Genomic DNA, 11,905 nt, shown 5'->3' with positions numbered 1-11,905 from the left:
GCGGCTGGCCGTTCTGACCGACGTCTACGCCGTTGGAACTCCGCACTCACGCGTCGCCACTGTATCACGCGTCGGAGGCTGGCAGCTGTGCCGCTCCTTGTCGTCCTCCGTCAGCATTCCGGCTTCATGCAAGCTGCACCACGCGTTGTCGGGCCACCCGCCCCCGTCAAAATATACAATGCCGTCTATTCGTCTGTTCAGGCAGGTCCATCTCTCTGCACTTGATGACTCAGTCTCATACGAAACGCGGTCGCGTCGCGTGTACGTTAGGTGTACGAGTGTATGGTTCGAGGTATTGCTGTTATGAGGAGACGAGCCGACTCCTACGTCAATGCAACACAAATTCTTAAGGTCGCTGGCGTTGATAAGGGCCGCCGCACCAAGATCTTAGAGAAGGAGATTCTACCTGGGAAACATGAGATCGTGCAGGGCGGCTATGGAAAATATCAAGGAACATGGTAGACTTCATCCACAGAAAACTTGCATACATTATTTTTATGAGACTGCTCCAGGATCCCCCTCGATAGAGGCCGCGACATTGCCGTCCAGTATGGCGTCGCGCATCTCCTCGCGCCTTTGTTTGATTTCATGCCTAGTTCAGCCGCCATGGGCTCTCTCCCTGGGACTTTACCGCATCCCGGTGGTACAGGATCTCCTGCACCCCTCTCCGCTTCGTCGTCTTTTTCGAGTCTTGGGAATGCTGGGGGCTTCTTACCAACATCCCTTCCGTCAGCTCCTATCATGCCTGGTTCGGCTCTCCGCCTCTTAAACCAAGGTCGTGCTCAAGGCCTTTTCACGCCTTCTTCCTCCTCCTTACACCAATCTCACCTTGCTACGTATCCTTCACCGGGAGGAATGCACCCTCAATCACCCGCGCTACGACCAGGTGTCGCGCCAGCTCCAACAGCCTTTCAATCCATGAAACGTACGCGATCCGCCACTGAAGGGGATATGCAGGACCCGCAAGATATGTATAACATTCTTGTTGGGACCCGACCGGGGTCACAACCAGCTCTTCCGGCGTTGGCTGCCTCTCCAGACATACAGATGACAGATTTCATTCGTCCTTCCTCAGCCGCGCCCGTTATGCAGCTTAATGGCGAAGACGGCCCTTCCCCCGCTAAACGCGCTCGCACAGAGCCTCCCCATCTTGAACAGATACAAACTATTCAACGGACAGGTACTCAGCCACAAATACCTGTCTCAGTTCAGTCGCAATCTCAGTCACAGACAATTCCAACCATACCATCCACACGTCCAGCATCTCGTGCGCAGACATCAACCCCACAACCGACCAATGGGATCAATCATCACGATGGCGTATTGCAGATGCTGAGTAGACAGCAACCCGATAGCGTGACTGAACCGGGTGACCATACAAACCGCTTTGCTTCCAAACCCGTGGGGCCAAGGAGCATGGATATCACTGCTCCTCTTAAGGACTTTAGACGCGCTTCCATTTTGACGGCCATCTGTCAGCAAGACGATCCTAACACTGTCCTGGACTTGCTACGAGAGATTCCTCTGGACAACCATGTTGGTGTTGATGTCGTGTTAGATGACCTCGGTCACACCGCTCTTCATGTCGCAGCTAGCTTGGGGCGACTGAGGACGGTCGCTGCTCTGATTGACAGCGGAGCTGATATCCATAGAGGGAACTATAACGGGGAGACACCGCTGATCAGGGCCTGCCTTGCTTTAGAGAATTTCAACCAGCAGTCCTTCGCTTCTTTGGTCGAGACACTGCAATCGTCCATCCATACACTGGATACCTCACGCAAGTCCGTCCTCCATCATGTCATGGCGCTCGCTGGCGTCAAAAACAGAGCCGTCGTCGCGCGTTACTATCTGGACCAGATCTTCGTGTGTATTGTGAATAAGCTTGATGGTGACTTCAGATCTATCGTCGATCTGCAGGATGAGCACGGAGATACGGCATTGAATATTGCCGCCCGAGTTGGGAACCGCAGTCTGGTACGAACGCTCCTAGACGTCGGTGCTAACAGGATTCTTCCAAATAAGCTCGGCTTGCGGCCAGGCGATTTTGGGGTCGAGAATGAGGTCTGACCTATTCAGTAATGGCTACATGTGACGAAACACTTATGGGTTTGTATTTTCAGGAATTGGGGGGGCCGCGCGTGGAAGATCTCATATCGTCTTTACGATCTGGGCCGTCTGTGCCTGTGCAAAAGAGCCAGGATGTAATTGCTGGTACGTGACTGTACGTGATCGCTAATGTAAACTGAATTGAAGAACCCTATGCTGTGCTCCAGACATGACGGCAATGATTCAAACCCTAAGTACCGAATTCTCTGCCGAGGTGAAGAGCAAGCAGGATGCTCTAGACGTTACACAAGCACACTTGCGGGCGGCGACCCGCCAGCTTTCTGAGCAACGCAAGCTGATCCAGGTTTGGCAAGTCCGCTGCGGCGAACTTGACCAGATCAACCAGCGTATTCGCAATGTTCAACAAGCACTTGCAGACGAAGACCGATTCGACTGGACGGGACGCACAGATCTCAACGGCAACGATGCGAAGCAGTCCGCGGGTCCCGCGTTCCAATGGCGTGGACAGAACTCGACCATGGCTGGACTTGGCGGCTTGGTCGACGTATCGTTCAATCTGGACGTAGAGCCAACAATACCGTTGTCTGATAGCATGGCGAGTCTGATCAGGCTGAGGCGACTGAAGATGTGGCACGTACGGATGGAGAAGTTGATGGAGGAACGACTGAAAAGTCTACACGGTGCGAGTGCGGAGAGAGAATTCCAGTGTAAGAAGATCGTCGCTTTGTGCACGAACGTACCCGTCGACAAGGTTGAAGAGGTGAGCAACTCCAGAATAGTGTTCGTCGACACACGCTAGAACACCGCTGCTTTGTTTTAGATGCTTGACGACCTTGTCATTGCTGTAGAGAGTGAGACCCAATTTGTGGACATCGGTCGTGTATCCGGGTTTATGCAGAAAGTAAAGTGGCTTCTTTACCCATATTTGTGCTCACCAGCTTATGCGGTTTCCGCGATGCGCAGGTTCGGGATGGTGTAATCTAGCTTTCGTTCTTCGCATCCTCGCATTTGCTCCAAGCTCAGACTTTCGCTGTTCGCTTGTATTATTAACGCTGGACTGAGGAACGCCATGGTTTCTTTGAATTCCATGATATCATCATATATACTGGTGCACACAACGATGCTGATGTTTGGGGCATTCTAGAGTTAGCTCGAGAGCAGCTACTTACTACAACGCGCTCTCTGGCGAAAACAATTGAAAGTTCCGATTATACGTTCCTGAAGCAAGCAGCTTCGCATCGCTTGAGAGATCGACAGACATCACTTTGCTGCCATCCGTCTGCAAAGTAGCAAGAAGCTGCCAATCGTCCGCACTCCAAAGTTTGACAACACCGTCATATCCTGCGCTGGCCAAATACAAGCCAGAGCGGTATTGCCATTCTTGGGTCAACGCGGCCTTGTCTTGTGTTGCATTCGGGGCTGGTGTCGGTGCAGGAGTCACAGATTCCTCTTTAACATCGGAAGTATCGGCGCTGTCCATCGAGACATCTGGAGTGGGCGAGGCCTGAGAAGCGATGTGTAGAGGTAGGGTGCCGTCGGAGCGGAAGAAGCGGACGTCGGATACGTTGTTCAAATGTGCGGGTATCGTATACAGGGCATTGAGCGAACGCATGTCCCATATTCGAATCGTGTCGTCCGATGCGCCGGTAGCGATTTGGTAGCTAATGTGTCATATCTAATAAGTAGCAATGGGCGGAGATAGGAAAGAGAATTACGTGCCCATTGGGTGAGAAACTAAGAGAAAGTATGCCTTGGACGTGGCCATCTAGAACCATTGCTGTGCGCCCTGTTCGCAGGTCCCACACACGTCCAATTGCATCCAACCCACTATGGAAAAAACAAAATGAACATATATTCAATGGCTGGAATGTATTTTTTACGCACGCAGAAGCAACTAAAGCACCATCATCTTGAAACTCCACTGTATATACCTCCTTCGAATGTCCTTCCTGGAGCAGCAGCTCTTTCGAGGTCGCTACATCCCATAGCCGCCATGTTGTGTCGAAACTAGCGCTGGCTACGTAGTCACCGGAAGGATGAAAAGCGACACGACATATCCGATCTTGGTGACCTTTCATGACTGATAATGGTGTCTCGCTTGAGAGACAATCAGATCTTGACGTGCGAGCGACGAGGAGGCAACGAACCTGTTGAGTGACCAAAAGTTGACGCACGTATCCCCAGCACCACTTACGAGATTGACTGCATCTGCACTTTGAGATAGGGTGGCTCTAGGATGCCATGCTACACCACCTACGCGATCACTGTGCCCTGGAAAATATGATAAGTTAGGCGTCGCTGAGCTCGTCATAGATGACCGCACTGGCCTCGCAATGTCCGTATCGGTGTACATGCTGGAGTATTCCACAACTTAAGAGATCCTGACCAACTGGCTGTGGCGAGGATCTCGCTATTTGGTGAGAAGCGCACAAGTGATATAGGGCGTTCATCGCCAATTTGAGAGCCAAGATTTGAGAAGCTCTGCATAATGTGAGTTGAAGTTCGTTGGACACGGAAAAATATTACCTTGACATCTGCGAACACATGTTTTCGGATGTCTATAATCCGACCAAGAGGTATCTTGCTGTCTAACCGCTGCTGAGCGATTCGCTTTTGAGCTCTGCACAGAGAAACAGACGAAAAAATAACAAAGCAGTAAGCACCTTTCTTAGTTCACCATCATAGCAGGGTAATAGCGAAAGCCCAACCTAGGGAGAGAGAACTCGGCCAATCTCCGCCGTGATTCCAACAACTCAAGTGAGCCCGGTGAGTAGAATTCTTCTACCTGGCGTGCCGCAGCCTTGAGTGAATATGAGAGGTAGAATATAGGCCTTGATTCTAACCTCTTCTTCACTGTCATCTGAAGACTCCTCGTCCACTTGCATGGCGTCATCCCCTCGTGCAGCATTAATTTGAGACAGTACATAGATCAAACGGTCACGTCGATCTGCAGCCTATGATGAAGAGGTATGAGGGGTGATCCGTGTACAGGCATTTAGAAGCACATACTCGTTCACCGAATAATGTGATAGGCTCTCCAATCTCTCGCAGGCGCGCTTTTACCCGATTGTCATCGGTTGGGACGGCCATGCTCCTAGCCTTCTTCTTGCGCTCCAATTCATCGAGGATGACTTTGTTCTCGATCCTCGCGCGTTCAGAGCCCAAATAGTTTCCATCGTCGACCAGTGTATCGAGCGTGAGTTCTGGCATTTTGCAGCTGTTGGGAAACACAGAATGTGTCAATTATTACGCATGGAAAGGCGGACGGTTGTTTGGCAAGAGCCTCTGATCCAAACAATGAGACACGTGCCGCAGCGCCTTGTACGCTGGCAAGTTCAGTTCGGATCTGTCTCATCTTCCTCTCTTCCACCGTCATGGCTGGCGTCCCAGTCGTTCCACCAAGCAGTCTCCGAAATCGCAAACCACAAGGACGTGTCTCATCCGCAGTCTTTTCTGGTGACCCTGATGAAGATGAATATATAGTTGAGGGTTCGAAGACGCCCATACGTGTATGTGTCCTTTTTGTTCCAGCGTGAAGGCGCTCACGCTTCACTGCCTCCTTCGGAAACAAATCAGCGCAATCCTTTGGACAAGACACTCGAGAGTCCTAAAGCGAGCGCGATAACTGTCGGGGTGCTTACCGCTCTCGCATTTGCTCTGCGCTTCTACCGAATCAACCACCCTGATCAGGTAGTGTGAGTGTGAGCCTTTCCTCATGCTAATTTAATGTCACAACCAATTTCTTTAGGTTCGACGAAGTGCACTTTGGCAAATTTGCATCATACTACCTCCTCAGAGAATACTACTTCGACGTACACCCTCCTTTCGCCAAGCTTCTCTTCGCACTCGCCGGGTGGTTTGTTGGTTTCGATGGGCACTTCACATTCGAGAACATTGGCGACAGCTATACTGAAAACCACGTGCCTTATGTTGGAATGCGCGCGCTCCCAGCTATTCTGGGTAGCCTTACTGTCCCAGTTGTATATGCCATCATGAAGGAGAGCGGATACTCCACTATAATTGCCGCGTTCTCAGCCATCATTATCCTGTTTGGTGAGCTTTACTTCCGATGTATCTCTATGTCCTAATGTCTTTTTATAGACAACGCACACATCGCACAATCTCGACTGATTCTATTGGACGCAACGCTCATCTTCTTCATGTCATTGACCATCTACTCTTATGTTCGCTTTCGGAAGCTCCGATACCAGTGCGTTCATTCTTTCGTTGTCCGTGCACCACGACCTTTCTGGGGTGACAACAGAATAGACTTCCAAGTATGATATCGGACTGATGCTAACGTTATTATAGCTATTTCACTCCCCAGTGGTGGGGCTGGCTGGTTGCGACAGGAGTTTTCATGGCTTGTACATGGGGCTCCAAAGTCAACGGCATTCTCACGGTAACTGCAATTGGTGCTGCAGTTCTTGTTGACCTATGGGATATCCTCGATGTCAAGAAGAACCCCAAAATGGATTACTTTTGGCAACACTTTGCTGCCCGCGCCGTTGGCTTGATCGTCGTACCTCTCATTGTTTATCTCTCATTCTTCTACGTGCACTTTGCTATTCTCACGCATTCGGGCACTGGCGACACATTCATGAGTCCTGCATTCCAAGAAACTCTGAGTGGGAATGAACTTCTTTTAAACAGCCAAGGTATGTAGGCAGACCATTGCATCGGTATTACCCTTAACGTGTATGGGAAACAGAAATTCGTTACTTCGACACCATCACTATACGACACAAGGAAACGAAAGTTTTCTTACACTCGCACCTTGAACGCTACCCACTGAGATATGATGATGGTCGTATCAGCAGCCAAGGTACGCAAGCATTTTGAAACAGTCACAGACGATACTGACAATCGCATAGGCCAACAGGTAACAGGGTACGGACATGCTGACGACAACAACCAATGGGCGATTATCCCCACCAAGGCCCTTCCTGATACTGGCCGCGGGAGGATCGTGCGCCACGACGATGTTATTCAGCTCCTGCACATTAGTACAGGAACTGTTTTACTCACTCACGATGTTGCATCTCCTTTGATGCCTACAAACCAAGAAGTTACGACGTGGCCTAAGGACGACCATTCTAGATACAACGACACCCTTTTTCATCTGGCCCTTACTGGTGGACATGAGGGCGAGGCATGGAAGAGCAAGAGTGGACACTTCAGGCTGATCCATCTGCCCACCAAGGTATCGCTTTGGACACATAGGGAACAGTTACCCGAGTGGGCATTCATGCAGCAGGAAGTGAACGGGGCCAAGAATCCGCTGGAGAAGACGGCTATTTGGTACGTTGACGAGATTGTCGCCTCACAGGGTCAGTCATTTTAGTCTATGATGAGTGTTGTTTACTAAGTGGTGATGGGAAAATGCAGACCCAGAGGACCTTTTGCACCGAACGGGCGAAGTTCACAACAAAGAGCCTAAGAAGATGAACTTCTTCAAGAAATTCGTGGAGCTGCAGATGTTGATGCTGCAACATAACGCTGGACTGACCGCTTCGCATCCCTACGCCAGTAGCCCAATCAACTGGCCGTTTTTGTTGAGCGGTATCAGCTTCTGGACGGAAAGCACAGAGCAAAAGCAGATATATCTCATTGGGAACATCGTTGGTTGGTGGACATGTGCGATTGCATTGTCTATATACATCGGCATTCTTGGCGGAGATCTACTCGCACGCAGAAGAGGAATTGAAGTTATGCCTACCCGTGAGCTCACATTTGGTGTCTACATCTATATAGTCCATCTAATAGTTTGCTGGCTAGCTGTTCGCAACCGCCTCTGGTCTTCAGCTGGATTCTTTATGCTCATCTGGTTCATGCATTACTTCCCATTCTTCCTAATGAACCGTCAACTTTTCATTCACCACTATCTTCCCTCACACCTTGCATCTGCCCTCGTTGCAGGTGCAGTGCTCAACTTCCTTCTGTCGGAGACCATCAATTATCCAGTTTCGATCCGTGGGCCGTTCACCGAAAGGAAGGAGCGACAATGGGCGGACCTCGGAATCAAGACTCCGATCGTCGTTGCAGGTTTCTCAGCATTGATGATTGTCGCTCTAGTCTATATAGCCCCATTGACCTATGGTACACCAGGGTGAGTGCTTCCTAGTCTAACGGATGGGCCGATGATTCTGATTTGTACTGCGCGTGCAGGTTGGACGGAGAGACAGTGAACGCAAAGCGTTTGCTCTCCTCTTGGACCTTGCATTTTGCTGCGAAAGTGACAGCGGAAGCCTGACTTGATCCTGGAGGTCGAGTCGAAGATATGCCTTTGGACTAGATGTTGATCTGCTTTCTCTCAAAATGTAATCTCATATCGAATGCCTGTTGTCGTCTCGCGAATGGTTAGCGCTTTAGCTCCTAATACATACCCAGTTCTGTGGCTTTAAGATGAAGGATATGCGCCATCTCGACATGTACCAATATTAAGTGCTTAGTAGTAAGCATCTGTCAATGGAAGCCTGGTCTACACATGCGCACGCGTGAATGGTTTGTTACCTACGCGCTCCCTCAACGGCCTCAACTCTCAACGGCCTCAACTCTCAACGGCCGACGTCTCGACACTGAGCTACTGCCCACTGTCTGCCTCGACCTCTAATCACGGTCGACGATGTTCAACGCACCCAGGCCGACGCAAGCTTATGGCGTGTCTTCATCAACCAACTTCGGTGGCAGCTTCGTAGACGAGAACCCCCTTGCAGTCTCAGTGTACGACGGACTCGACCCTTGGAGTGCTGCACCCAGTCCGTCGCCGCCTGCAGTGACATCGATCTTTACATCTGCCATCGGTGTGTTTGTCGAACCTCATAACCGGTCGCGTTGACGTTGAGTCTTGTGTGTAGCAGACGCCACTGTGCCCTCGATATACCATCAGTCGTTCAGCATCGTCGACCCTACCAATTCTGGCGAGACATCTGTGAACTCTCTGTCACGCGTGTTAGGGACATCAGGGCTTCCAGCAGGGATTATTGACAAGGTGCGTGTTGGTTTGGGGGGGATTTTCAATGGATGTTCACATGCACGCGCGCTTTGCAGATTGTCAACCTCGTCAGCACACGACCCCGTGTCTCTAAACTCGAATTTTTCGTCGCTCTAGCGTTGGTTGCACTAGCACAATCTGGCAAAGGTATTGTTCACATTGTCTTCGGTATCCTGCATCACTAAAGAGACATGTCACAGATGTCAGCGTCGAACAAGTTGCTGCACTGGCCCAGCAGAATGATCTCCCTGAGCCAAGTCTCGACCTCTCTGCCTTGACTGCAGCCCCTTCAGCTTTCGTATATAACAAATCAAACATCGATGTCACTGCTCGAGCCCCTGCTCCTGCGTACTCCTCGGATGACCCTTGGAATTCGCGGTTTGCGCCTAGCGGGACCGGGGCGATAGACGCGGCTCAGGGGAGTGTGGCGAACGGCATGCCATCCAGCGTATCGGGGACAGGGATGCCCAAAGACTGGTGGAGGAAGCAGGAAAATGTCACGGTCAAATTCCTGGGTCAGCAGGGCTTCATCCTCAATCGATATATTGTATATGAGGTTCTCACAGATGTGAGCATTTCTATCTCCCCTTCAAAGGTTTGGTGTGCTCAGGATCATATACACAGCGTGGTCCGCCGGTATCTCGCAGATACTCAGAATTCACCGTCTTGTGGGATTGCCTCATACACCGCTATCCCTTCCGTTTGATACCCCAACTGCCTCCCAAACGAATTGGTCGTAAGTTCTCAACCAACCTTCGTTATATGCCTCTTCATTCTTACACTTGGTTTCAGCGGATGAGAACTTCTTGGAACAGCGAAGGTATAAAAATCTTCCTGTTCATTATCAGGTTACTGACATACGTTGCAGAAAAGGACTTCAAAGATTCCTTACCTTTGTAATGTGAGCTCCCTTCCGCTCTTAGACAGCGAACCGTGGGTCTCAAGTCATGGAATTTGCAGCAACCACCCCGTGATCAAAGACGATGGGCTACTTGCGGTCTTTCTCGCCGAACCGTCTTTCGAACAATGGCGCAAATATTCCTCCATTTCATTAGAGGAAGAGTCTACGAGCAAACGTGTCGATCGTGTCGAGGAGATGTCCATTCCCAGCGATCTGGAAGATAAGCTTGGGTTTGTTTCAGATCTATCATTTACTCGTCCGTCACTATTCTTAATTCCTAATTTTGTTCTCGTGGCAGCAACGTGCGGGGCAAGATAAGCCCTTTGATCGAAGCATGGCAGAAGATAGGGATTCTTGTAGAACGTATCATCAGGAAGCGCGAGGCAGAAGCGGTACGAACTCCTCCAGCCCTCCGGCGCACATATCTACCGACTCACTTCGCGTTCCCCCTCTTCTCCTCTCCTTTCCTCGATTCCACCGATTCCCGTGACCCCTCTTTATCTGCTGTTTCACTTACATCTGGCGGCTCAATATTTGCTACTTTTCCCTCTGGTGTTGGCGCCGGGGGTGCACCTTCCGCGGGTCCTGCCTCTGGGATGCAGGCTGACTTGTCACGATTAACAAATACTCTGAAAGCTTTAGTCGAAGTAAATGGGCAGTGTTGGAGAGGAGAAGATTGTGAGCTTTCAGAGGGTGTCAAGCAAGGGGTCAGGAAGATATCAGAACACACGCAGCGACAGGCAGATATTTTAGAACAGCGGGTACGTTGTTTTCGCTTCTCATTGCGATTCTTAACTCAACACAGTGGACAGACACAACGGCTCTTGTACACGACTTTGGAAGGCCTCAAAGTGAGTTCCACACCTCTAGACCTTGACACTTATATAATATATTCACTTTTTGCAGAGTCAACGAGACCTGTACATTGGCATGCGCGACCTCTTCATTCGACATGACCGACTATCGGTAGACCAGGTCGAGCGGCTGAAGAAGCGGGTAGAGAAAACATCTTTGAAGCTCGAAGGCGTCCATGCGGTTAAGAAAGAAGGCTGGCAAGATGAGGCAGATAAACTGGCTGGGATTGTCGAGAAGGACAAGGCGACTATCGCTGCACAGCTGAATAGACGGATGTTCATCCGTGCCTGGTGCGTCTTATTTTACTTTATTTTCCTACCGACAACCTACTGAAAACTCATAGTATGTGGCACGAGCTCCGTGTCGTGCTGCACAACCGCGAGAACACGCTGCTGACTCATCTAGTCCAGACGTTCGCGGGCGAAGAGCAGGAATACGCGGAAGGCGTCGCAGCCGACTGGGCGTCCCTCGTTGAAGCAGTCGAAAGTATGCCGTTGGAATGATCTTGGGGTCTCCCATGTCTCCACAACCACCGTAATTTACTCTTATTAATCCATTTCTACTTATGACGAGTCACGCGTAACGACTTCTTCCCCATTATTGGACTCGCAATTCATGGCATTTCTTGTAGCTGCTACTAACGCACATCGATCTGAGTGACACCCGTGAGAACCGAGATAGCTTCAGGAGGTCAATCGTCCTTACAGTGCGCGTTTTTCTTCCAATACATATTCTCTGTCCTCACTAATGACATCTAGAATACGTAGAGAAATACGTTCATGCCGGCTGACAACGCTTCACCAAAAACTTGTTTACATCCGGTGCATGCAGTTTACAAGGACATGCCATTCTGTGGTAGCAAACATGTGTCTAGGAAGGACTACGAGGGATAATGCTGCGTACGAGTGCGTACGGCATCGCAGGCGTCGTCAAACTTCTCACAAGCACAGCTTAATCACCGACGAGTGTCGATGCTAACAATTTAGACACCTCTACCACAGCGATGGGGCAGCTTCACACAGAAAATGTGTTTTCTGTAACAGGTCAACAGCGGAGAACAAGTACCGCTTTTGAGAATCTATTTTCCT

The 11,905-nt window shown here is 50.3% G+C and overlaps 4 protein-coding genes across 4 annotated transcripts; 3 read left to right on the top strand and 1 right to left on the bottom strand.

The window, feature by feature from the left end:
• Window positions 1-126: 126 nt before the first annotated feature.
• On the top strand, window positions 127-3,288 carry HETIRDRAFT_478021 (uncharacterized protein; the record flags this gene model as incomplete). Its single annotated transcript, XM_009550759.1, has 9 exons — window positions 127-195; window positions 271-458; window positions 513-888; window positions 1,093-1,223; window positions 1,449-2,061; window positions 2,121-2,211; window positions 2,274-2,827; window positions 2,888-2,968; window positions 3,031-3,288. 9 exons carry the CDS (start codon window positions 127-129, stop codon window positions 3,049-3,051), a joined length of 2,124 nt encoding a protein of 707 aa, XP_009549054.1. The 3' UTR covers window positions 3,052-3,288.
• On the bottom strand, window positions 3,236-5,277 carry HETIRDRAFT_155915 (uncharacterized protein; the record flags this gene model as incomplete). Its single annotated transcript, XM_009550758.1, has 9 exons — window positions 3,236-3,728; window positions 3,787-3,894; window positions 3,952-4,164; window positions 4,215-4,338; window positions 4,395-4,548; window positions 4,594-4,687; window positions 4,776-4,852; window positions 4,911-5,021; window positions 5,077-5,277. 9 exons carry the CDS (start codon window positions 5,275-5,277, stop codon window positions 3,236-3,238), a joined length of 1,575 nt encoding a protein of 524 aa, XP_009549053.1.
• Window positions 5,278-5,441: 164 nt separating this feature from the next.
• HETIRDRAFT_155914 (glycosyltransferase family 39 protein) lies at window positions 5,442-8,469 on the top strand (the record flags this gene model as incomplete). The annotated part of the gene is made up of 10 exons (XM_009550757.1): window positions 5,442-5,576; window positions 5,644-5,762; window positions 5,816-6,120; window positions 6,169-6,277; window positions 6,379-6,725; window positions 6,779-6,892; window positions 6,942-7,397; window positions 7,456-7,788; window positions 7,846-8,176; window positions 8,236-8,469. The coding sequence occupies 10 exons, from the start codon at window positions 5,442-5,444 to the stop codon at window positions 8,318-8,320; spliced, it is 2,334 nt and encodes a 777-aa protein (XP_009549052.1). The 3' UTR covers window positions 8,321-8,469.
• A 223-nt stretch (window positions 8,470-8,692) lies between these two features.
• HETIRDRAFT_50485 (uncharacterized protein) lies at window positions 8,693-11,320 on the top strand (the record flags this gene model as incomplete). Its single annotated transcript, XM_009550487.1, has 12 exons — window positions 8,693-8,870; window positions 8,913-9,058; window positions 9,118-9,208; window positions 9,262-9,629; window positions 9,686-9,797; window positions 9,854-9,881; window positions 9,930-9,962; window positions 10,022-10,192; window positions 10,261-10,723; window positions 10,775-10,813; window positions 10,869-11,107; window positions 11,161-11,320. 12 exons carry the CDS (start codon window positions 8,693-8,695, stop codon window positions 11,318-11,320), a joined length of 2,028 nt encoding a protein of 675 aa, XP_009548782.1.
• Between the last annotated feature and the right edge of the window lie 585 nt (window positions 11,321-11,905).

The sequence above is a fragment of the Heterobasidion irregulare genome, assembly GCF_000320585.1.
Source record: "Heterobasidion irregulare TC 32-1 unplaced genomic scaffold scaffold_08, whole genome shotgun sequence".
In the NCBI taxonomy this organism is placed as follows: domain Eukaryota; kingdom Fungi; phylum Basidiomycota; class Agaricomycetes; order Russulales; family Bondarzewiaceae; genus Heterobasidion; species Heterobasidion irregulare.
The sequence above is the reverse complement of the archived record's forward strand: the minus strand, read 5'-3'. Positions and strand labels throughout refer to the sequence as shown.